The sequence below is a fragment of the Mauremys mutica genome, chromosome 6 (genome assembly GCF_020497125.1).
Source record: "Mauremys mutica isolate MM-2020 ecotype Southern chromosome 6, ASM2049712v1, whole genome shotgun sequence".
Lineage (NCBI taxonomy): Eukaryota > Metazoa > Chordata > Testudines > Geoemydidae > Mauremys > Mauremys mutica.
Genome location: NC_059077.1, coordinates 94,096,559 through 94,109,096, shown reverse-complemented (window position 1 = coordinate 94,109,096; position 12,538 = coordinate 94,096,559). Strand labels below are relative to the sequence as shown.

General features: G+C 38.9%; 1 protein-coding gene across 3 annotated transcripts in view; it reads right to left on the bottom strand.

The window, feature by feature from the left end:
- Nucleotides 1-640: 640 nt before the first annotated feature.
- The window catches only part of RORB (RAR related orphan receptor B), a 193,408-nt gene continuing 181,510 nt past the window's right edge, over nucleotides 641-12,538 (bottom strand). For all 3 annotated transcript variants that reach the window (XM_045020891.1, XM_045020892.1, XM_045020890.1), the window contains 5 exons: nucleotides 12,010-12,142; nucleotides 8,858-8,965; nucleotides 7,395-7,505; nucleotides 2,590-2,702; nucleotides 641-1,040 (listed from right to left, as the gene is read on the bottom strand). In XM_045020891.1, the coding sequence (XP_044876826.1) occupies nucleotides 885-1,040; nucleotides 2,590-2,702; nucleotides 7,395-7,505; nucleotides 8,858-8,965; nucleotides 12,010-12,142 (621 nt within the window). In that variant the 3' untranslated portion in view covers nucleotides 641-884. The remainder of the gene's footprint in view (nucleotides 1,041-2,589; nucleotides 2,703-7,394; nucleotides 7,506-8,857; nucleotides 8,966-12,009; nucleotides 12,143-12,538) is intronic.

The following is a 12,538-nucleotide window of genomic DNA, read 5'->3' as shown; positions in this document are numbered from 1 at the left end:
TGTTCATTTTTATATACGCTTTATTCCCGTAACAGGGAGAAAATTCCAAATAACTTTTCCTCTGTCCATTTGAACCATCCAGACAAGGCTTTTGCATCATTGATACAATCTTAATGTTTGATTTACAGACCGCATACTGCATATACACACTATATGACAAGTTTCTCAGAAGCGATACCATCCTTTCGTTATACATTGGTGAGTGAGGATTTAACTCTGCCTCACAGAGCAAAATCCTGATTGCCCAACATAAATCTAATACATGACATGGAGAGTAAAAACTGCAGGAGAGCCTGACTGAGCATCCTTTGAAAGTAGGCATGGGATTTTTAAGCTACAGCATGTGCATATACTACATATATATATATGTCTATAGTACATATACATATGTATATTTCATATATGCACAACAATTTCCAAGACAGCTATAAATTTCCACATGCATTAAACTATCTAAAAACATAGAAATAGGCAAGTGTAATAAGTGGAATTTTCTTAAATTATATTTGAACAATAAACAGCAAGAGTAATACTGCAAAGTACCGCTCTATTCTCATTTATATCTACAATAAAATTCTATGAACAGTTGTCTCCCAAAACATACCCCAATAAAATAAAATAAAAAAGGTAACACCCAGTGTCCTATATTTGTATATTTATGGTCAGTTAAAAAAAAAGAAGTAAAAGAAAGACAAGAATAAAAGAGCCCCACTCAGAGGTGCATATTTACATTCTTCAAACTGTAGCGGTGAAAAATAATTCTATTAAGTGCAGGACATTCCTAGTGTTGCAGTAGTGACATTTTCAATAAGTCTTCATGAAAACATTTCTTTTGTCTTTACAGTGATGCATTCCAGGACTATGTGACAATTCTATCTTCCCCTTCACTTGCAGCCCGTGGTAGAGTCTGGATTGAAAAGCTCCTTGTATAACGGAGGAAACAGTGTATTCACTATATCTGGATGAGATTGCTTAAATACCTGCAGTTTCTCTCCATGCAAGTTGCAAAGTGCAGTAATGGTTGGTATCTTGGCTACTAACTGTAAGGGGAAAAAAAGAGTAAGAAAGTGTTTAGGAGAAAGCAGGGTTTCCAGAATGAACAGAGGTAGCATCCTGCTGGGTGGAAGAGTAACTGAGAATAGCGAAACCTGTTCAAAATGACCACTCCAACTGGCAATATTAAATTGCCTAGAAGAAACTGGTTTTTAATTAAAGGCCAAACACAATTGTCCTAGAAACCTTAGTGTTACTTTAAAGTAGCCATTTAAGAAATAGGGCTGCATATTGGAGGTGGCCCTTAATGAAGTCTCATTCCCATAATAGCACCAAATAAAACCACTAGTGGTTAGAGTGAAAAAGAAGGCTATAAGAATAGAAATAACTCCCTTTCTTTTCCCTAGAAAAACTAAGCATATAGCATGCTGCTGTTAACTGAATCAAAATACCACTACATAAACCTATAGAATTTCCTGTGGAAAATAACATATTTTTGGTCTAGCAGCAGATTTTTGTGCAGTTACATGAGGAGCCTACCTAATTAAAATGTCTCAATTTCCTCTGAATTTACAGTTCATGTAATGCATGCCACACATTTCATAGTCCTTCCTTTGGCAAAACTTTGACTGAAATTAATGGTTATTTATTTATTTATGTATTTTGTTTTATTTATTTATTTACCGGGACTTCAGTATTAGGCCTTGCTTTTCTGACGAGTTTCAATATCTTTTTTACAGTAGTACATATATTTGACAGATATTAAATCTCTAAAAATTACAAAATAAGTATCCTTGTGATCCTTACAGTGGACATGAAAAAAGCAGAGGGCCAGATGCGCTATGCACTCTCCATTTGATTTTCTAGAACAATGTGCCTACACCTTCCCCCGCTGTTAGCAGATATGTGTATAGGAGCATTTCAGTAAGAAGCCTTAGCAACCCAATTGATAAAGCTATTGTCTTGGTTCTACTGAAATCTGGAAGGGACCATCTCACTTCAAGTCTTACAATTTTATTTCTCTTTTAAACAATTACAATTACAGCAACTCAGAAGCAAAATAGTTTGGCCAATAGAATAAAGAATAAATACCAGATTTATTCAGGATGATCTATGGCTGTGAACTGTCACGGATAACTCAATGCTATGTTCCCCTTATGTGAATACAAATCCCAGAATTTATTACCCCCTCAGTCGAACAACTGAAACAAAATATTATAAAATGGTAACACTTTCTTTCTTACCCTTATTCAGTGGGGAAATATATTAAGACTGAGCTTGCTTTCTGAATTCTTATATTAATATCTTCCAGAGTCTTCTGACTCTCATTCTCAGTGAATTCTTTAAAAAAAAAGATTACATTTTGAATACTGCATTAGATAATCTGGTAATGACTAAATTGCCACTTCACCTTTGGCAGCACTATTGCTGTTCCTCCACTTTGAAATCATCCTCTATCAAAGCCTTACTTTGGTTATCAAATATATAAGAAGCGTTAATAATAGAATTGCTATGTACATGTTGGCAACACTCCTGAATCTTAGGAACACTTGTTCCGTTAATATAGTCACGAACTAGCATGTTCAAAAGATCTACCTTTGCCAAGGTCTCATCATCAAGATGGTTCTTCTGAATCACATGTTGAAGTGCAAAATAAATCTTTTCCTGAAGTTTCTGGACCTTTCTTGGTTCTATTAGCCAGGCTCGATCTGACAAAGAAGTAAGACAAGGGCTAAAGCCAACAAGAACAAGGAAAGAAGGCTCATCCACACATAGGCACCACATACCACGCTGACAAGGGTTAATAATACACCTCTACCCCGATATAAAGCTGTCCTCAGGAGCCAAAAAATCTTACCACATTATAGGTAAAACCACGTTATATCAAACTTGCTTTGATCCACCGGAGTGTGCAGCAGCCCCCCCGGAGTGCTGCTTTACCGTGTTATAGACTCATAGACTTTAAGGTCAGAAGGGATCATTATGATCATCTAGTCTGACCTCCTGCACAATGCAGGCCACAGAATCTCACCCATCCACTCCTGTAACAACCCCCTAACCTATGTCTGAGTTATTGAAGTCCTCAAATCGTGGTTTGAAGACCTCAAGCTGCAGAGAATCCTCCAGCAAGTGACCCATGCCCCATGCTGCAGAGGAAGGTGAAAAACCTCAGAATTCGTGTTATATTGGGTCGTGTTATATTGGGGTAGAGGTGTAATTGCATTATGCTGAGGGACTGCTATGCTATTAACACATGATTTCAGAGTCAGAATATTATGAACTATTATAAGATCACCTGAGAGTTCAAGTCATGGACATGAAGTACGTACTTGCTACCAATGCACTGCCTTTACATGTTTGAACTTGACTATGTGGACTTTAAAAAAAGGACAAAAGAGAGAAAGATGTGACAAAATGGACAAACTCCTGCAAAAAAATTAAACAAGGTCCAAGCAATTCATTTATTCTCTGTTGTTTTCTAGTTCATATTTCTCTATTTCATATCTCACAGGTGAAATACAAGTAATGCTATCTGAGCATCTATTGAGTACAGAAAGAATAAACAAACTGATCAAAGTGGTCACACCACTTTGACAGTAATAAAATATAACAATTTAAAAATTAAAAATTAAATAAACTAGAGTCTCAACTGGGCTAACATTTTGAGACCAACATTTAAGTCTGAATGAACAGAAATTGTATCCTCGAAAAGAATTTCTTAATACTTTAGATGATTTTTTTTGTTGCAACATCTTGAAGTGCAATTATTTAAAAAATGGCAGCAGCTAAAATAAACTCTAAATTATCTGGGAGAATATGTCTACAGAAATAGCTGCTTGGAACCTATCTTGCTTGTACTGAAGTCAAAGGCAAAACTCCCCCTGATTTCAGTGAAAGATGAGGATCTATATTCTCCCAACTCATGGTTTCCTGAAACAACCATATGGCAAGTGGGGCAGCAGATCTTGATTCAATTCTGAGTCCATTAATACAATGCATTTACTCTCCCAGTAAACTTTTTTTGTTATCATGCTGCAAATCTCTCTCTCTCTGTCTATTCAGACTGGATCTTAGTAATAGTTTTTGGGTTTCCATCAGGAAATGAAAACGCTATCTTAGTGCAGAAGATGAATTTTACAGGAAGAGCCAGGAGGTACAGAAGAGCCCTTCCCCCATTCAGATGCTTATTTTTTTTAAATTAGAGACAGAAGTGAAGTAATGGCACCGATTGGATTATTGTAAACTAACCATTAATATAATTTATCATACAGGCCAGATAATTGTGATGTTTCAACATATAATTAACAGGATACTATCATTTTGTCAGGCCCTGTGTGAGGAGAAGTGCATGAAAAGGGTGTAGCATAAAAATATTGCTGTTTGGAACACACTAGTCTGAGCCCTTGCTGAAAAGAGACAGAGCTGAGATCTCCAGACACTGAACAGATGCTCAGAGAAAGGAACCTTGTTAGAAAGATAAAGAATCTTGTTCACATAAGGTAAGCAACTGGATTCGGTAACAGCAGTAGCAGCAGTAACAAGATTAGCTAAGAGCTTACATAACACCTGCCTAAGTGAACATAAATAATATTCAGACTTCATATAGTAAGTGCTAAATTTTATGCTGTCATAAAAACATGCACTCTAGTGGATTTAAACCAAGGCCCAGTGTGGCAGACTGGAGGAAAACAGATTTATCACAGAGGGATATTCCCTAAGGATTTCTCTCTCAATAATAAGCATGGGTTTAAAAATGAATCAGCATTGTTGGTACAGTCTTTGTGAATTACATTTCGGTGTCTAATACTGCAAATTAGGGCTGTTACGCATAAAGCATAACAGTTGTTAAGTTCATGACAAAGAAAATGTTTGTCATAGTTGTACATGGTGTTTCAACCCATCTGTCTGTTATATCACCCCTCCCCATACATAAACACACACACTGCAGAAAGAAGTGGCACATACTATTCACTTTGAGATTTGTTTCTTTGTGATGTGGGAGAGAAAAATTGATTGCAAGTGTCTTTATGTCTGTGTGTGTAGGAAAGACCCATTCAGGAGATGAAAGGTAGACTGATGGGATATTACAGTAACTAATTTCGTGTTTCTGAAGAGCAGGCTGAAATTCCTAGTTGGAGCACAGTGAATATGAGTTTGGTAGTTGCTCCTGTTTATCTAAAGGACACAGCTCCCAAACAGCTTGCTATACCCAGCCATTTCTGGTCCAGAGAGGCACAGCACTTGAGTACTGTAGTAGGGCTGTTGTATAGCAGGACTGAATGCATTAGCAAAGTTAATGGGGAAGCTTTCAGAACACTTGCCTGGAGTTTAATTGTCTCAAAGTCAGGGCTGAGTCACTCACTTTTCTGAGCACTAAATGCATCCACAAATGGTTTAGAAAAAGTAGAAATGAGCAAGGGATTCTCAGTCGACAGCAAATACTAGTACCAAGTAGAAACATTTGGTACTTTCCAAACTATGAGGTATTTAGAGGACCACAGGGATGAATCAGTATTTTGATATCTATGTACCTGCAGTTTAGCACATCTCATAAAAGGCTGCATCAAAAGCAACTAAAGTTAATGGGAATCTTTCCATTACTTCAGCGGGGTTTGGATCAGGCCTAAAGCAGGTGCCATAGTCTTAGAATTATCGGTAGTGTTTTGTTACCAGATCTTGCTGGCTGGCTGAAGCAGTAATTTGCTCTTCCTTCCTTCCTGTATTGTCTGAGGCATAACACTGGGTAGAAATTTGATTTCACTGAAGTTTCTCTAACTCCCAAACACATTCAACTACTGCATTTGTCACATCTTTTCTATGGATGTGCTGTACTAGCCTAATCCAAAGCCAACTGAAGTGAATGGAAAGTTTCCCATTGATTTAAATATTCCTTGGATCAGATCCTATATTTCCAAGTCATTGTTGTAAGACATCAAATTGGAACACAACTCAATGAAGATTTAAATACAAAGACACAGGGATTCCACCTCTGCACATTGTGAAGGTTTTGTAATATAAAACAAAGCTCGGTTGGAGAAGTATGATTCTGCTCACAGCTCTGCTGCTGTCCTTTCTCCTGTGGCTGAGGAACTTTCCCACCAAGAAAACATCCTGGAAAAACAGCTTTGCATCCAGTGACTCCATCTAAGAAGCTAAAGGTACTAACCTACAGGAAGTACTCACTGGATCATCCCTTCCAACACTGAGCAAACTGTTACAGAACACAAAATCTCCTGTAGAAATAACAAGGACCAGAATCCTTGCAGCACATGTTATTATGAAGATATCAAGCGTGTTGACACCATCTGTGCTGGTCTAATTTTATCTAAATTAATCTCCTCCACAGATGTGACAAAGGGCAGAGCAACCTAGAGGAGACCAGGAGCAGAATTGTGTGAATTTTGTGTGTGTGTGTAGGGGAAATTTGTGTGAAGGAGTTAGGCGCACAATACCCATTAACTTTCAGTGGACACGTGCTTTTCCCTAAGGTACTTTGTAAAAATCCCACACCGAATTGTGAACTTGTCCACTAGATTCAGCTTGTGATCAGATCCAATCACCTATGGTCCAACCCCTTTTTTTTCTGCTTTTCCATCAACATTCATGCAGCCAGTGTGTTTTCAAACACATATGTGTAACTATGGGTATTTCGTGCAAATGAGCATATTCCCATGACAATAAACGTATTTCTGACTGGCCCTTGTACAGGTGCGCAGTATGGGGAAGGCCCTTGCCCTGCTTGCTCCCATCCCACATGAGAAGCCAGTCACAGTCACTGCCGTCCCTATACTCTACCAAAGGCAGAGTGTGCTCCCTTGTGCCAACCATGAGAGTGCCTGCTGCCTCAGAGTGGGAAGGAAGGAGCTGAGGCCCTGTGCGTCCTGGAATTCAAGAAGGAATATGCTTCCCTGAGGCACAATATCTCCCAGAGGTCCACCTGGGGAAATGCTGTTCTGCCCCACTTGCAATCGGTACCTATGCCTATCACACACAATCTGGCCTCCCTATCTCTTTCTAGTGTTCCTATTTTTCTTCCTTCATCTCATGACGGTGCTGTTAAATGTTGAAGAGACAATACTTGGCTCAGATCCAGCCAGTTATTTTTCTATCATTCAATTCAGGTTCTGAACAGCTGGCCAGAATGTTTTGGATAACAGGCAGGTCATAAATCTGCCTACCTGTGGATCTTTAGGCTGGTGTAGCCATTTTTTTTCTGAGCCTATTTCCAGTAGGTTAACTGCTGTCGATATAATGTATTAAAGAAAACGTTTGAGAATAATCCAGACAATTCTTCAATTACTTAATGTGCCAGTTTGAGTAGGAACAACAGCTGGCAAAAAAAAAAAAGAACAAGGGTGCAGTGAAAAAGAGGATTCATCAAAATACTTGGAGATAACTACCTGGTGATATCAGAACAGCAGATGAAAACAATGCAATCTCTTCCTCAGTCAGCTGTAAGGAACATAAATTCTTTGCAAAGTCAAACGCTTCATTCACCAGATCATCAGAACCTACAGATCACAGAGAACAAAGTCAATGCTAGAAATTTATCAGCTCTTTAGAATGCCTTGAAAAGCTGCTTGTTTTGATGTCAAGAGTGTGTGTGTGTGTGTGTGCACGCGTGTCTGAGTGAGAGAAAGAAAGAGTGCAAGTGAGTGAGCAAGTGTTCTGGTTAGGCGAACGCTTTAATTGACTGCTGAATTTGCACTCGCATGGAAAGTGAGGCTATTTTAAAAAGTAGCATTTGAAGTTGCATATCACTAAAACTTTCAGTGAACCCCAGTAAAAAGTGTGAAACACTCTGTCTCTGAAAACTCCAAAGAAAAATCAAGAAAAAAAATGTCTTTTGCAATGTCATTCAGAGATGTTAGCCAAGAATTTTCTCTCTCGTTATGAAAGAAAATCTTGTTTTTGAAACTAAAATGACATCTACAAAAGGAATCTGACTAATACAGAACAGTCATCTCCTACAGCATCCCATCAGTTAGCAATATAAAATAGCCTTCTTAGAAGTTTGGAGAAAAACATGCTATGGGACAAAGACAATCACCTAAACATACATGGAATGTTTATATATGATGTATATATAAGCAATGAGCTAAATATATACTAAATACTACCAATATTGAAACCTTCATTGGCTTTGGTCCTGATTGCTGAATGGTTAACAGGTTAATTATTCTCACAACCAGAACACTGACATCATTTATAAGGTAACACTATGAGCAAGGTAGCAGTCATCAAGCATGTTACATATACTGATGAATGAAACAGTTGCTCTACCAAACAAATCAGAATGAACCTGAGCTGCGCCTGAATTTTTCTCAAGGTTCAGAGTATTCTGGATAACCCCTTGGTGCCCCCTCATGACCTTTGTGGGATCCATGCATCCATCCATCTACCTAAGCCAGCAGGCCAAAAATAGACTTCATCCACTTACCCCTTCTGCAACATTCACCTTCATTCCACACAGGTTTCAATTTTGAAACTATTCTTTTAGCTGATATTACGCACCAGTGCAAATGTCAAGCACAAATGAGGTTGGGATCATTATAGGCCAAATTCTGAAATCTTCATTCATATTTTACTCAGTCCTTATGTGACACACTGCCAAAGTGTATCTTGCAAACCTCCCATTGCTCCTTTTCTACTAGAGGAAAACAGCCTGCTACTGCTAGCAGCTAATGGAGTTACTTTGTTAGCTTAAATGGCAGTTCCCTGTTCTTCAGTGCTAAAAGTAAAGGATTCAAAAGCTGCTAATGACTTTTTGTTGGGAGGGTGGTTACATTTAGAAAGGTACATCTCCCTCTCACTCCAGAATTTGGCTCATTGTAATGGCTGAAAATAAAAAAGGCAAACCTACCCAAAGCTTTGAACATTTGCATTCCTCCATACTTTCCTTCAAACAGAACAGTGTTGTTGAGTGGGTTGAAGGCACGGCACATTCTCACCAAAACCACTTCCAAGCAGCCTGTTGGACAAGGAAAGAGTATGAAAACTACACACGCTTCGTTCCTGGGATGTTTCAAGGCACTTTTGAAAGCAGAATGTATTAAATTTCAAAAAAGTTTCTTAGCAAAATACCAATGAACAGAAACAACCTTGGGCACAAATGGCGGGATTTACAGGGAGCTTAAGCACCTAAATCCAATATTATGTGTCACTGGCATTCACAACACCCTGCTCAGCAGCCCACTAACCCTGTAGGTGCCTAAAATCCCTAAAGCCCAGATCCACAGAGGTATTCAGGTTTCTAACTTCCACTGGTTTCAATAGAAGTTAGGAGCCTAAATAGCTTTGTAGATCTGGGCCTAGGTGCCTAAGTTTCCACTACTGAAGTCCCCTAGGTGCCTAAATGTCAGCAGCGGGGCATGTGCACACCTGCCTAAACCCTGACACTGCACAGCAGTTTGGTGTCTAACTCATGCCTAAACCCCAGATGGGATTAATAACCTAGGTATTCCCCCACCTATCTGGGTATCGATCTGGTAGACGAGCTCAGAGCATGTTGAAACTCACACAAAACAGCAGAAGGAGGATGTTGTGCCCCCTCCTTATCATCTTTAGCCCTCCCCGGGGGCACTGGAGACCCAGGTTCAATTTCCCCCTCTACCTAGTGTGGCGCAGGGATTTGAACTTGGGTTTCCCATCTCCCAGAAAAAATGCCCTCACCCCAGGGCTATGGGATATTGTGGAACAGGCCTCTCTCAGTCTCTCTTGTTGAAGCTGTTCCACTTTGATTCCCAGGCTCCATTCCTGCAATGCCAGTTCATATTTAATTATTTGTAAACAGTTAATCAACTTCAACAGGAGAGATTTAGAGAGCCCTACCCCATAATATAACATAGCCCAGTGGTTGTTAAAATCCCTTCTTCTTCCATTTTCAGATTTTGTTTCATTTGACCTGAAATAGAATTTTTTGATGCACTGATATTTTTCACAATTTTTTTATTTTTTTGATTTTCAGAAATGTCAGCGAACTGAAAAATCCATTTATTTGCCCAGCTGTACCTAAAAGTTAGGTGCTGCAATATGGAGTGTTGCAGCATCTCTCGCCATCATGAATCACACCCAAACACAACACAACCTACACATTTGATGATCCTTGGGGCCGGCTGAATTGGTTACTCACAAAACAGCGAGATATCCTCTGTGGCTGTGGGATCCAATTAGGAGACAACTTACCCTCCAATCTCTGCCTATGGGACTGACCAGAGAGGGAAGCAATTCACGATCCTGGCCCATTTCCTTGAAATTTAGGGCTCCACTTTTGCTAAGGACTGTGCAAATTGCCAGCCTATCCCTAATTTCAGTAGTAGAGCTGGTCAAACATTTTCTGATTAAAAATTGTTTTTTAAAGGGTTTCATTAATTTTTTTTTACAATGAAAGGTTTTGAAAAAGTATCCCCAAATGTTTCTATGAAAAGAAAAAAATTAGGAAAATACTCCAATTTTTTTCTGCAATTTTTTAAGTTTTTCCATTTAGAAAAACTATTATGGGGGTTTTCACACTTTCTGATAGTTTTCCAATGTTTGCTAGTTTGAAAACTGTAACAAAGTGTTTTCTGAGAGTAAATTAGCTTGAAAGTGGAAGTTCTACTTTTAAATGTAAAAAGTCCCCCCCCCTCATTTTTCCACACTGTTTCCATGATGTGTTCAGTTGGAAAACTGTAAGAAAATGTGAAATGTAGGTTTCCCCCTTTTTCTCATAATGGAAAAAGAGGGGAAACAGTCAGAGGGTGTGGAATGTGATGGGAAGAATAACACTTTGTCACATTTTTAAACTCTACCACAGGGAAACCAGAATTTCCTCACAGGAAAAATTCAAAGGGGGATTTTTATAGGAAACTGTGGGAAAAATCCCAGAATTCTGGCTAGCTTTGCTCAATATTAGCAGCATGAGGGGCAGTAAAACCTTAGCCGTTTATACACTCTGCAGCTAATTGGGGTTCTCTTACAATACATTTTATGTCCAAATGTCATTGAACCTTTTTTTGAAGCGCTACTGTTTCTTTTGCTTTACCAGCCAAATGAGTAAGGTTGTTTAATTCAGAAGCTGGAATGTTAATAATGATATTATTAATTATTCTCATGCCAAGATCCTTCTTTTCCAGGGGATCTTCTGTATTCCTGTTGGAGTCCTACAGGTCCTCTTATTTTTCTGCAGTTTGCATCTTGGTCCCATATTACAGCCACATCCTTCTGAGCAAAGACTGGATCACACTATCTCTTTCAGAATTGCCTGAGAGTTCTCTATTGAAAGACACAAAGCACTTCTCTAGCTCAAAGAAACTGCCTCATGCTACATCCCAGCCTCTGCCAGATCCAGGGACCAGGATAGTACAGGGTAATGCAGTTAATAACCAGTAGCAGCTTGTTTGATAATACCATTTTGTCCTACTGAGTGACATGGAGTTATTGCAAGGTCACAATTCCTAACAACTAAATGTTATCAGAGTGCATCTTAAAATGATTATTCTGAAAGAAGGGCAGGAATTGCTGTGTGACATGACAGAAAAACTACCCCTTCCCCCCCCACACCGCAATGCACACACACACAACGGTGACAATGCATGCTGCCACAATCCAACCATGCTCACTCCAGTATTAATTATTGCTAGCAGGGATTTCTCTTACTAAGTACTGACATAAGATTATCGGTATTGCTGTAGCATCATTAAAATGATTAGAGTTAACCAGAGAGGCAGGGCCCAGTTAGATGGATTTGATTCACTAAAATCAAGTGGCGGTTTTAGGGGCAGCAGTTTGGTAATTCAGCCAGTTCAACTCAATAATACCTTACACTATATGTCAAACTGGGGATTGTGGCTTCTGCAATTAACAGAAAGTTTTTCTGTAAATGAAAAGCATAATTGACTTTAGAGGGAATGGGATCTGAAGACATGAATGTTATTAATGCAGAAGATCAGGTAGGGTTTACATGTGTGGGAGGGAAGGTTGTGATGGGGAGAAGTAAGGTTATTTGAAGAGAGAATGACTGACTAAACCACTCACCTGATTTAAGGAGTAGAATTTGATCATTTTGACAGAGCTCCATGAAGCCTGTTATCCGCTTTGCAAACTCCACTACGTACTGAATAGCATGAGTGATCTGGATGGCACACTGCTGCCACAATGCTTCTCTTGTCTTCCAAAGGAAACATGCAATAAAAAATAAAGCAGTAAGCAAACATAATGTTCAGAGGCAAAACAACACAATGCTGTGTCACAGAAAGTGTGTAATTTAGATTTTATAATAGACAGAGCTGGTAGCGCCACTTCCAATCAAGGTTGCCTGACTCTTCTCATTATAAGACCCTATTTTCAGTTGCTTATAACTTTGCTAAACTTTAACTGTTTGGGCTGAAATTTTCCAAGCTGGCTGTCTGCTTCTGACTGAAAATTTTTTGGAAAAATTCAGCCAAATCATGTCAGCCTTTTACAAGAACAAGGCTAGTGACAAATACATTATTTTGCCCATGTAACATTTTTTTTGAAAAGCTCTAGTGCCTCCATGCTTTGGAGGAAGGACTTGACATCTGAG